Raw genomic sequence first — 14,088 nt, forward strand, 5'->3', positions numbered from 1 at the left:
AAAGCAATTTAAAAAATATATACTGCAAAATGTGCTGGGGAAAAAAATAACCCCTTGGGGGTTAAGGGTTGGAAATTTCCAATGAGCCTGGGGGTAAAAAGGTTAAGAAAGAAATTATTAGAACAAGCCTGTGTAAAGATAGACAATTACTATATCCTGATCACACTCCTCTTAACAGGATTTAAAATAGCCTTGTATTGTTTCAAACTGCAGTTTCTTACATGATTTTATTTACTTTCAGGTCGGAAGTATACAACTGACATCCCTCACAGCAACAAGTAGTCAAGGTCCCATCACCACCTTACCAGAGCTGCATGTTCCCCACCACCGTCTCCGTGCCCTTACTCTCACTTTCCCACAGCCCCCTCCACCAACCCCAGCTGATTAAACTTACACATCTTTATATTGTGGCTTTGATTAACCTCAATGTCCCATGTATTAGCTTTTATATACTGTAAATTACAAATCTGAAATATTGATTCTTTTTATATCTATACTTTATCAATGTTAATTATGTGCTTTTTGTTTGAATAAAATATTTATATATCCAAAGTGTTAATTTAGATACTGTGTACTAATAAAAATTGAAAAATAAATAATGCTCATGCAAGTTTACAAAAAACCTAGGGTGTGTGATTTTTAATTAATGACAATGTATCAAACTTGTCAGCAAAAAAAAACCTTCGATGTACATAAACTTTAAGTGAGAACCATGGAATACTGATTAAAACTATACAATTTCAAGTACATGAAAGTATATTTCTTATTCAGGTACTTAATCCAAAATACTATTGCCTGCATTTTATATGAAATTTTATTGAAATTACGGAAAAGGAGATAAATGAAGATGTGACAAGATAGCTATTCTGGCAGAAAACTAACAGCATGGAAGAATGGTTAAAACTATGCACTTCAAATCCTAAAACAACGCTGTCTGGTAAACAAAAAATTATAATGCTGCATTTATAATGAGGCCATTCTGCCATCTTCTCTTTCCATGACTGACTAAATCCAGAGAGGATTCATTGTCTAGATACATCAAAGGATGATAATAATAATAATAATAATAATAATAATAATAATAATAATAATAATAATAATAATTATTATTATTATTATTATTATTATTATTAGTAATAAGTTAACACATGGCTAAGGACTATGAAGCACGAAGTAGGAGATGATGAATGGAGAAGTATTGAATTAAAAGCTCAAGATAAAGACAACTGGCGAAATCTAACCGAGGCCCTTTGCGTCAATAGGCATAGGAGGAGATGATGATGACTTATAATAAGGTCTACAGTAATAAGTAAGGAGTACAGAATAAAGATGAATGATGTAACAAAAGTAATCTGTTCAACTCCAATCCCAAGAGGTTGGCTACTGCAGACTATCATTTTGGAAATAATCCTCGAAGGTTATGGGTTAACCTGATGTGAATTCTTGAAAGGTAAAAAAAAACATTACCAATAGACCAGGAAGAAGAGAGCTAAAATACTATCTTGGTAGAATGTTTCAGTTATATAATAAAAATTAGAGTACATAGCAGGATGTCCAATACTAATTCCAAAAACGATTATTATTATATTATAATTATTATTATTATTATTATTATTACTAGCTAAGCTACAATCCTAGTTGGAAAAGCAAGATGCTAATAAGCCCAAGGGCTCCAACAGGGAAAATTAACTTAGCGAGGAAAGGAAATAAGGAAATGAATAAACTACGTGAGAAGTAATGAACGATATAATAGATGAATTACAAAATTTAATCTTCACTTCGATTTATAAATTCCCTTCTATAAAATTAGTAATAATGAACCCACTTCTGCAAATAACCAGAAAGTTAAACATAATTTTCAACCTTTTCATTTTTCATAAAAAAAAAAAAGTTGAATATAGAAAATTCAGTTTTAAAATATAGTGATATATCGTACAGTACAGTGATGCAAAACAGTGATTATTTAATTATACCAGGAGAGAAGTCCAGTGATATCTTAGTAATCATTTAAGTCATTCAAGAAGGCTTGTAGAGTACCAGAAACATTTTTCCCTTAAGAAATATCGTGAACTGAATACCTGTTCCAGACTGCCAGAAATTAATTTGCCATAAGGCATTTACAGTACTGTAATATACAGTATATGCTTTTTTTTTTATTCAAACACCCTAGTGTGCAGAAGTAGACAAAAAACAACTAAAATACTGTACTGCAATACACAAAATAAACTAAAATTCAACTTCACTTTATCTGCTCTGACAAGAGTTGAATGCATAAGGGAACAGAAGTAAGATATTGTTGCTCTAGGCATAATGTAGACTAAAGACTCTAAAGACTGACCATACATGCAGATAACATCACAAATTTTTAAAGTACTGACAGTATAATAATTTCCATTTTTCCCAGAGTCCTTTAATAGGAGAATACTTTCAGCAAAGCTGGATATGATTGCTAAAACTTGAAAACTATAGTTGTAGTTAGTGGTAAGTCCCACACCAGACAGAACAGTGAGCAGCCACTTTGACCTTGACCTAGGACTTACAGGGTCGTTGAGGCGGGAAGTGAAATTTGGAGGAAAAATGTTTGTATTGTTAGGAAGAATCCAAATTACCTCAACAGTTCGAAATTTGTTCCTACACTAATACAGACCCTCATCCTTTTATAGGACACTCTTCCTCGGGAAGGAGGAAGTCCCTATAAATAAATTTGGTGGATTACTTTCCTGGGAAATGTCAAGGCCCTTCAGCCCTGTATAGGAGCAAAATTGATGACACCTATCAACCTTCCAATAAGCAGGACATGAAGATGAGACATGTTAGGATTGATTATTACCAGTGACTGGTAGACAGTCAAGGGAAGAACCTACATTATATCTGTTTAGAGGATACAGTATATTGTCTGAATGTATGATTACTTATGAGAAATAGATTTGCATACATTTGCTTTCCCCTCATCTGGGAGGATGGGGGAGATACTGTACTGAAAAATTAAACTATTCCTTTAGTAAAGTTGCCTGATCATTCAGCTTACCTTCATCTGGCATCCAGTCCAGCAAATAATGGAGTGACTGCTGCATCCTAAGAAGGAGAAAGAAAAAAAAAAAAGGAGGTAAAAAAGGGACAGTTGATTTTACCTCTCATTCTAGAGTCTAGACTTACGGCATGATTGTTATCTTTGACGAAAGTTACTTGGCCTATGCAGAAGATAGGTTTGCCACACGATCTGTTGAACAACTACCATGTGCCAAGGTTAAAGGTATGCAGGGGTCTGTGGTTAAACTTCCATTTAATGATGCCAGAAACTCTTAAATCAATCAAGAACTGTACCAATGACATGTTCTTCCTGAAGGTTGGGCTAGATCCAATATGTCTAAGAACACTCAAATCCAGAATGGTCCTTTAAAAAAAAGAAAAAAAAGCAGGTCCAATTGTCACACAAAGCCAGAAAGAAGTGATCTAGGATCTCTTCTTATTATTCCTTCCGTTGCTGTAGGAAGAGTCACCGTGCCCTCTCAGGACAGGAAGAAAGTCATCCTTGTCTCCGTTAATTTCTTCTTGTAGGGAAGACCTGAAGAAGAACTTGAAGTCATGAACAGCTGGATTTAGGTCCGGGACACGAACTCCCAAACCAAGGTAATATATACCTCCTTTATCCACCAGAATGACTTGTGACACAAGCTATGCCATTTCCTATTCTCTTTGCCAAGGGAGTTAGTGAGGACAGTCTCAAGGGTCAAAGACCTATCTAATGCACGTCCTAAGGGCTCAAGGGGGTCAACTTGAAAGACCTTTGGGATCGCAATATTTTCCACGTTGCTTGAACTCGCTAGGAGGCCAAGATTGTCACACCCCCACTCCAGTCCTGAATCTTGTCGATTCTTGCGAAGAGTCCAAGCATAAGTCATAGTTTTAAACTCAGATCGAGGGCTGAGCAAAGTCCTTTCCGCAGAGATTGAGGAGTTTCCCCAACAAATAAAGAAAATTGGTCATCTGGATATCATTGGGTGTGTGGCCACTTATGAGAGACAAGGGTGACGTTGAGCTTCAGTGTCATCAACTCACAGTTGAGTAATCTGCAAAATGGGAGTAGGTCTCTAGAATTCACTGGGATTTAAGGTGTTCTCGAATGCCGCCAACAATCTGGGTCTGGAGAGCAGGTCCAGCAATGGTAAAAACTGAAGAAAAAGGAACCCTTTCTGCCACACAATGATGTGGGGATTACATTGATCCCTGCTATATACCCATATCTACTGAACATGTCTGCTTGAACAGTCTTTCTGCCAGGATAAACCTTGCAAATAGCTCTAACTGTGTTAGGGACTTCCCAAGAATCATCTGCTGCTAACTTGTCAAGGGTCTGTGAAACTGGGGTCCCTTTGTTGATGAAGTAAAAATCACAAACGCAAGTGACATTTATAAACTCTACAGAGTGCTTTACCAAACTCATCTCGAAATATTGATAAGGGTAATGCTGCATGAATTTCAGATAGGTTGAAAACCACATTTGTTTTTTCTATGGACAATATCCCCAAGACAATTGGATACTCAGGTAAGCATCTCATCTCTTCAATGTCTGTGAATAGCAAATTCCCGATGGAGAGAAGTTCCCACGATAAGGTTACCATGCAGCTACCAGGAAGATCATTCTATACAGTATTCTTATTCCCATGAAACCAAGAGGTAAGGGAGACACTGGTCACTGACTAGTGACACTTCAGGGACTACTGAAGCAATCATTGGGAGAGATGCCCCATGAGAAACTAGATTCTTCATCGCCGAAAGAAGTTTCATCAACAAAAGATGTCACTGTCGGCCCAGAAGATTGTTTGTACAAGAACAGATGCTTTGCCTTTGTTGTTATGATCGTCCAAAGGGGAGATTCTCACTGCTGTCAAGTTATTGATATTCTTAGATGATCCATCCTCAGTGTGGGAAACCGACAAAACTTTTCATGATACAGTATACTGTACTGCAAATGCCTGTTGCTCATGATAAGTCTTACCAATAACACCACGTACACAATTAATGATATCTTGATGATCGCAAGAGCATTCAAAATGGTCCAGTAAAGTCACCCAATTTAAGTCCTCACGGAATAGTGGAAAGGGCTCGATACATGAGAAGGTTTCGTGCCGATGACTGGTCTCGGAGTGAGAGAAGATCTCGATTGCAATGATCGTAAATGGAGATGACCATGAGGAACTAATTTCTCTAATGGCATCAAGTGACCTGCTACCATATGTATATCAATGCCCAGATATGTCATTCTTTGCTTGGGAGAAAACCTGGATTTCTTTAGATTTGTCACAATCCCCAGGTGGTGACAAGATGAGAGGAGGCCGTTTCAATGATGCAAAAGTTGGGACTCTTGAGTCTGGCAGTATTAGCCAGTCTAGAGACCAGATCAATGAACTCCATAAGCATGAGCCCATGCTGATACCAACATAAACACCTGGGTGTTCATAGACAGCCCGAAGCAAAGAACTTTAAACAAAGACTTTGCTCCCTCAGACAAAGTACTTCCTTGAACAAGTTATGGGGATTTGGAAGTATGCATCCCTGAGATTGAGGAGATTATAAAGTTGTTCTTCATTGTATGTCTCGTCATGCTGGGCGAGTTTGGTGGATGAATTGGTTCAGGACTGAGGGGGTCTATTACAGGTCTTCAACCCTGTGAGGTCTACTTGGGAAAAAAACGCCCAGAGTCCCATCCTTGGATGCTTCCTGGGCACTCTTTAACATAGTCTGCACCTCTGAACATAGAGCGTCTTTCACATTCCTGGGTGATTAAAGGACCAAATTCTCGGAGCTGGAATGAGAGCTGTTACCAGAGGCAGTATCCGAAACTATGAACATCCACCGTTCACTACTCTGGCCCCATTAAATTGTCACCTTGTTCTGTTCCCTACCAGGCCTTCCACCACTGGCAGTAGCTACATGGAGGGAAAGGTACGTGAGGCGCCTACCTTTCCCTCTTCGACTCTGGTTCTGTCCTATTCGCTGATGAAATGGCTGACCAGAATCAGTAGGCTTCCAAGATGTTGACTGTGTAGCTCTGAAGTCATTCTTATTCAACTCCGGTCTAGGAGCTGGGTTCATTCATCGATAAAACTTAAGAGCTTGATCCCATACGAAGGCGAGAGCTAGTAACAGACGTGTGAGCACTTGTATCCCATATTGCTCAGAGGTGAGTACGCTCTTAGTATGAGTAACTTAGCATTGGATACGGACTCTGCATGTACCACCCTTACAGATTCGGAGACGTGTAGCTATGTTGACTGGATCTATTTGGATGATATCTTCCTCTTCAAGTGTGGCAATAGCATTTGATTGAGGGTAATTCATTCGGTACAAGACCAAGGATAATTGACAAATAGCATGTACCAATGTCTGTTCCCAAGGGAACAACTTTGTTCCCTTACTGCCCCAAAATCTACATCAACGACCTTAGATGTCAGGATGCCAGAAAACCTCAAATCCCCCAAAACTTAGAGGACACTTTTATATAAAAGGAAGATAAGGGTGAGGCCCTTACTCCTACAGGTAGTATACACATACATTTTGTGAGAGGACACTTAGCTGGTATGTAAGAACTTATATTACATACTGATACATATATTCTGGGAAGGAATATTCTCAGTACGTATTCTCTCCCTTCAGAAAAATGTTATTTTTATTAATAAAATAAATTTTTGAATATACTTACCCGATAATCATGTAGCTGTCAACTCCGTTGCCCGACAGAATTCTATGGAGGGATACGCCAGCTATCACAATACTAGAAGGGGGTGTATTTACCAGCGCCACCTGTGGCCAGGTACTCAAGTACTTCTTGTTGACACCTCCTCAATTATTCCTCGGTCCACTGGTTCTCTATGGGGAGGAAGGGAGGGTCGATTAAATCATGATTATCGGGTAAGTATATTCAAAAATTTATTTTATTAATAAAAATAACATTTTTCAATATTAAACTTACCCGATAATCATGTAGCTGATTCACACCCAGGGGGGTGGGTGAAAACCAGTGTACAAGATTAAAGGATAGCTAAGTATCCCATATTTCATATAATCAGTTATCCACAATAACAATGAAATAATAAGTACCTGGTAAGGAAGTCGACTTGAACCGTTACTCTGCCTTTAATAAGATCGTCTTCCTTACTGAGCGCAGCGTTCCTCTTGGGAGGCTGAATCAACTCAAAGGTGCTAAAGTATACAGGGCTGCAACCCATACTAAAGGACCTCATCACAACCTTTAACCTTGGCGCTTCTCAAGAAAGAATTGACCACCCGCCAAATCAACAAGGATGTGGAAGGCTTCTTAGCCGACCGTACAACCCATAAAAAGTATTCAAGAGAAAGGTTAAAAAGTTATGGGATTATGGGAATGTAGTGGCTGAGCCCTCGCCTACTACTGCATTCGTTGCTACGAATAGACCCAGGGTGTAGCAGTACTCGTAAAGAGACTGGACATCTTTGAGATAGAATGATGCGAACACTGACTTGTTTCTCCAATAGGTTGCATCCATAACACTCTGCAGAGAACGGTTCTGTTTGAAGGCCACTGAAGTAGCCACAGCTCTCACTTCATGTGTCCTTACCTTCAGCAAAGCAAGGTCTTCTTCCTTCAGATGAGAATTTGCTTCTCTAATCAGAAGCCTGATGTAGTAAGAAACTGAGTTCTTAGACATTGGTAGAGAAGGCTTCTTGATAGCACACCATAAGGCTTCTGATTGTCCTCGTAATGGTTTTGACCTTTAGATAGTACTTAAGAGCTCTAACTGGGCAAAGTACTCTCTCCAGTTCGTTCCCCACCATGTTGGAAAGGCTTGGGATCTCGAACGACTTAGGCCAAGGACGGGAAGGAAGCTCGTTTTTAGCCAAAAAACCGAGCTGTAAGGAACATGTAGCCGTTTCAGATGTGAAACCTATGTTCCTGCTGAAGGCGTGGATCTCACTTACTCTTTTACCTGTTGCTAAGCACACGAGGAAAAGAGTTTTTTAAAGTGAGGTCCTTAAAAGAGGCTGATTGGAGCGGTTCAAATCCTGATGACATTAGGAACCTTAGGACCACGTCTAGATTCCAGCCTGGAGTGGACAACCGACGTTCCTTTGAGGTCTCAAAAGACCTAAGGAGGTCCTGTAGATCTTTGTTGGAGGAAAGATCCAAGCCTCTGTGGCGGAAAACCGCTGCCAACAAACTTCTGTAACCCTTGATCGTAGGAGCTGATAGGGAGCTTACGTTCCTTAGATGTAACAGGAAGTCAGCAATCTGGGTTACATTGGTACTGGTTGAGGAAAACTGCATTGGCCTTGCACCAGCTTCGGACGACTTCCCATAAAGACTGATAGACTCTGAGAGTGGATGTCGTCCTTGCTCTGGCAATCGCTCTGGCTGCCTCCTTCGAAAAGCCTCTAGCTCTTGAGAGTCTTTCGATAGTCTGAAGGCAGTCAGACGAAGAGCGTGGAGGTTGGGAGTACCTTCTTTACGTGAGGTTGACGCAGAAGGTCCACTCTAGGAGGAAGAGTCCTGGGAACGTCGACCAGCCATTGCAGTACCTCAGTGAAACATTCTCTCGCGGGCCAGAGGGGAGCAACCAACGTCAGCCGTGTCCCTTTGTGAGAGGCGAACTTCTGAAGTACCCTGTTGACAATCTTGAACGGCGGGAATGCATACAGGTTGAGATGGGACCAATCCAGCAGAAAGGCATCCACGCGAACTGCTGCTGGGTCTGGAATCGGAGAACAATACAAGAGGAGCCTCTTGGTCATCGAGGTAGCGAATAGATCTATGGTTGGCTGATCCCACAGGGCCCAAAGTCTGCTGCAAACATTCTTGTGAAGGGTCCACTCTGTGGGGAAGACCTGACCCTTCCGGCTGAGGCGATCTGCCATGACATTCATATCGCCCTGAATGAGCCTCGTTACCAGCGTGAGCTTTCGATCTTTTGACCAAATGAGGAGGTCCCTTGCGATCTCGAACAACTTCCTCGAATGAGTCCCTCCCTGCTTGGAGATGTAAGCCAAGGCTGTGGTGTAGTCGGAGTTCACCTCCACCACCTTGTTAAGCTGGAGGGACTTGAAGTTTATCAAGGCCAAATGAACTGCCAACAACTCCTTGCAATAGATGTGAAGTGTCCTTTGCTCCTGATTCCATGTTCCCGAGCATTCCTGTCCGTCCAGTGTCGCACCCCAGCCCGTGTCCGATGCGTCCGAGAAGAGACGGTGGTCGGAGGACTGAACAGCCAATGGTAGACCTTCCTTGAGAAGAATGCTGTTCTTCCACCACGTTAGAGTAGACCTCATCTCTTCGGAAACAGGAACTGAGCCCGTCTCTAGCGTCATGTCCTTTATCCAGTGAGCAGCTAGATGATACTGAAGGGGGCGGAGGTGGAGTCTCCCTAACTCGATGAACAGGGCCAGCGATGAAAGTGTCCCTGTTAGACTCATCCACTGCCTGACTAAGCATCGGTTCCTTCTCAGCATGCTCTGGATGCATTCTAGGGCTTGGAAGATCCTTGGGGCCGACGGACAAGTCCGAAAAGCTCGACTCTGAAGATCCATACCCAAGGAGACAATGGTCTGGGATGGAACGAGCTGAGACTCCTCAAAATTGACCAGGAGGCCCAGTTCCTTGGTCAGATCCATAGTCCATTTGAAAATCTCCAGACAGCGACGACTTGAGGGAGCTCTTAAAAGCCAGTCGTCTGACGGAGCCGGACACAAGATCATGATACTGCTGCACAGTCTGTAAACTGTCAATCATGGGCAAGCGAGGAAGTACAGTGACAACCCGATTCTGTCTAGACTGTCTGGGTCGTACAGACAACTCCTTAACGGGTTGCTGAGGTTGCCCACTGCGTCACAACAAGTCCCTTCTGTTGGTTGTTGAACGTCTTCCCCGTGACACATTGACTCCGTAAACAAAAAATCCTCTAACAAGGACTAAGCTTGGACTGCATGTCATGCAACACAGCTCAAGGTCTATGGGAGCAGGTGTGGTAACAGACGGGATTAGCGGCTGAAGTGTAACCATTACCTTCCCTGTAAGCATGTTATGCTTAAATAAAAGTCCATAAGAGGTTATGCAGCTAAAGGCTCCCTCCAAATGACAGAGTCCTCAAGGGAATATCAGAAGGAGGGAGAAAAGAACTTTCTCATCTACAGGGACCTTATCCTAGAAAAGCTAAGTTCTCTGAGTGAGGGTTCACTGGTGCAAAGCAGCAGACTAGAAGGCAACGTTATGAAACTGCTTGACAGTCTAGTGAGTTGGCAACAACCCAAGATGTGTTGAGAAGCATGCGGTAAGGTATGCAGAGCATGATGTATGCAGAGTATGCTGTATGCAGAGCATGCTGAATGCAGAGCATGCTGTATGCAGAGCATGTTGTATGCAGAGCATGCTGAATGCAGAGCATGCTGAATGCTGAGCATGTAGGAAGTAGAGCCTGCTGTAAGCAGAGCCTGCTGAAAGGAAAGCAGAGCGTGTGCATGGCGTTTAACATTTCTCAGAAATTCCATGACCAGTGCTAGAGTGCTTAATGCATGCTTGCATGGGGTTTAAACCATGGTATGCTGAACAGCAGAGTCAGAACGAGCTGGAACAACAACAGAGGTTTCCTCAACTTGAGGGAAAACCTGAGGTTCAGACTGCATAGGCTGAACAACAGACGGAGCAGAAGGCAGGTGCAAGGGTGAAGGAGGTTGACTCCTAGCAAGAGTTGCACCCAAGGATTGTACCAGCTGAGCTGAGGACGGAGGCGGAGTAGTCCGTTCCTGTTCCTGAGAGATGAGTGGAGCATGAGAAGGTTGAGGCTGCGCAGAACAAGGTAAAGTTCTAGCAAGCTGAGGCTCCTGAGGCGCAAGTGCATGGTGTAGATGAGCTTGCCTAGATGAGGGTTGAACTCGGTGCAGCGCTGGTTGAGCAGACAGACTCACGGAGGGGAGAGGTTGTTGTACCCCAACCGAGAGTTGCACCACTGGAGGAGCAGCAAGGGGAGGAGGAGGAAGAGTGTAACTCTCCTGATCCCAAAGCAAGGGTTGCCTTAAAGAAGGCTGAGGCTGAACAACACTGTGAACAGCAAACTCCGAAAGTGGTTCAACATCGTACGCCTGGCAGATGGAGCTGCGACTGGGTGCAGCGAGTGCAGGCGGGTGCAGCACAGGCTGAACGGGTGCAGGAGGTTGGTGCACCACCGGTGCAGGCGGGTGCAGCATAGGCTGAACGGGTGCAGGAGGTTGGTGCACCACCGGTGCAGGCGGGTGCAGCACAGGCTGAACGGGTGCAGGAGGTTGGTGCACCACCGGTGCAGGCGGGTGCAGCACAGGCTGAACGGGTGCAGGAGGTTGGTGCACCACAGGTGCAGGAGGTGCAACACTCTCAGCACGACACTCACGCAACAAGTCCGAAAGCTGTGCTTGCATGGACTGTAGTAGAGTCCACAACATCATACGCCTGGCAGATGGTACTGTGATCAGGCGGAGCGAGTGTAGGAGGAGGGAGTGTAGGCGGAGGCGGTGGAGCAACACTCTCAGCCCGACACTCACTCATCAAGTCCGAAAACTGTGCTTGCATGGACTGTAGTAGAGTTCACAACATCGTACGCCTGGCAGATGGTGCTGCGACCAGGCGGAGCAGGTGCAGGCTGGGCGAGCACAGGTGCAGCGAGAACAGGTGGAGGGAGTGCAGGCGGTGCAACACTCTCAGCCCGACACTCATGCATCAAGACCGAAAGTTGTGACTGTATGGACTGCAGTAGAGTTAACTTGGGGTCGGCAGACACTAAGTTCTGCTGAGGTAAAGCCTTAACAGCAGAGATCTGTTGTGGCAGAACCTTACTCCTCTAAGTCGGAGTGTAATCAACTGATGACTTAGGAGAGTCAGAGCTAACCCAACGACTGCATTCGGGTTGTGAACTTTAACTTCGTACGTCTGGCATAGGTCTGGACTTAACGTTTAAGAAGTCTTGAGACCTGAGACCAGCGTTACTCTGCCTTTATTTCTCCCCTAATCTCTTCTGCAGACGAGCAAAATAAGGGCTCAATCGTCTGCGGGTGGGAGTGACGGTCTCGGTAAGACACGCCCACAACCACCGAGAATACTTCTGTGCGCCGATCAAGGCCTGCTGAACCCTTATGCCCTTCGACATTGCTTCTCCCCTGGGCTTGGGAGCTTGCAAGAGGTCCCGGACTGGGAGGACGACTGGCGCGCACAAAAGTACCCTCACGCACTAATCACTTATCACTTTGATTTCTGTTTGCACTTATTTCACTGAACTCGAAACTTAAGTGGTTTGTACCTGAAATACGCAATTCTATCCTTTCTCAAAGTTAGTAATTGCGAAAACAGAATTACAATGTAACAGAAAAATCTAATGAAAGATAAATCAGTGGTTGGAAAGAGACTAAACACTAGATCACTCTAGAAACGTTTAGTTTCTTCCCCTAAAGAGACTAGGGAGAAGAGCAAAAATCGATAATGACGTTACTCGTACGCCTGGCAGGCTTGAATGAAACGTTTATCCTCTTTCTCCCTCCGTCTCTATCTCTCTCTCTCTCTCTCTCTCTTGACTTAGAACCTGAGAGAAGAGCCCAATCATATATATCGTAAAAAACATATTATTGTTAAAGGAAAAAACTGAAAAGTTCCTTTATTAGGATCAAAACCATTAAGTTAAGAAAGAATGAACAAAACGCTAGACACGGTTACTCTTACTGCAACGTGAAACCGTGAACATTCTTTCTCTATCGTAACGATAGAGTGCAAGTTGAACGTTCTGAACGTCAACAACTGCAGAGACAAAACAAAACGTTAGTTCAGCTTTGAAAACAGTACGAGACTGTCAAAGAAAATCTTTCAAACTCTGTGGCGGAAATAGCATAATATGTTAACAGGTAAAACCGAAATGACGGGCTCAAAGTTTATTAACTTCGGTAAAAGACCGCCTACTATTAGGAAGGTCGAATATAAACAAATATAAAAATTAATTTTAATGAGTTTATAATAAAAGGAAGTTAATCGAAGAGGCCTATAAGAGGCGGAGAGATATAAAATAAATCTATAACTTTGTTAAGCAAAATTAAGAAAGAGAGTCTATACTCTCTTAGACACCAACACTTCCGTCTAAGGGAAGGGTCGGCCATTGAAAGGTGAACGAGAGTTCATACTCTCTCGTCACCAAAATTAATCAAATTAATTCCAAAAGCTAACTAAGCTAATATAGAAGTTTTCCAGTAAAGCGACAGCCGAAATCAAAGAGAAATACTTCACCAAAGTCGTGAAAATACTCCAAGAACATAAGCGTATCCCAGAACGTCTTGCCGGAAGCACGACAGAGGAATAATTGAGGAGGTGTCAACAAGAAGTACTTGAGTACCTGGCCACAGGTGGCGCTGGTAAATACACCCCCTTCTAGTATTGTGATAGCTGGCGTATCCCTCCATAGAATTCTGTCGGGCAACGGAGTTGACAGCTACATGATTATCGGGTAAGTTTAATATTGAAAATTCATTGGCCTTAGTTCTTGCCTAAATAGAAGGTGACTGCAAGTTCTTATCAGACAAGTGTAGTTTTCTAGACAGGCGAATACAAACCGCAGAGATCACGCACCTAAGTATAGCACACATAGGTGCAAGGAGGAGTGACATCAAGATCTGACGAGTGGGAGCTGCTTGGGGAAATATTTGTGATTAGAAGCTCTCGTGCCAATCAGTGAAGAACGCACAAGCATGTAAATGCTCTTAGTTGGATAAATGAGTGTGAATAGATAGGCACACCCCCTCCTATAAAACCAAAAAAAAATATATGAGAGCGCTAGAGGTGGTACTCCCATAGGAACATGCTCTATCAACCAGATGAGGTGGTGCACAACTGCGAGCAGGTGAGACGGTGTGCAATCATGAGCAGGTGAGATGGTACTCGAACGATCGCGAGCAGGTTAAATGGTGTGCAGTCAATGGCAAGAAGTTAAGATGGTATTTTCGTAGATGTGCACCATTGCGAGGATGTGAGATGGCGTTCCCAAGATGCACGCGATCACGAACAGCCGAGGTGAAAAGAGAGCACTATTAGATGCAGTGAGGGATCGCAAA

At 43.1% G+C, this 14,088-nt stretch overlaps 1 protein-coding gene across 1 annotated transcript in view; it reads left to right on the plus strand.

Moving 5' to 3' along the window:
- Positions 1–405, plus strand: part of alpha-Man-IIb (alpha-Mannosidase class II b) — a 39,548-nt gene extending 39,143 nt beyond the window's left edge. Inside the window, exon 5 of the mRNA XM_068384636.1 lies at positions 242–405. Within this exon, the coding sequence (XP_068240737.1) occupies positions 242–388 (147 nt within the window). The 3' untranslated portion in view covers positions 389–405. The remainder of the gene's footprint in view (positions 1–241) is intronic.
- The last annotated feature ends 13,683 nt before the right edge of the window (positions 406–14,088 follow it).

This window comes from Palaemon carinicauda, chromosome 12 (assembly GCF_036898095.1).
Source record: "Palaemon carinicauda isolate YSFRI2023 chromosome 12, ASM3689809v2, whole genome shotgun sequence".
Taxonomy (NCBI): domain Eukaryota; kingdom Metazoa; phylum Arthropoda; class Malacostraca; order Decapoda; family Palaemonidae; genus Palaemon; species Palaemon carinicauda.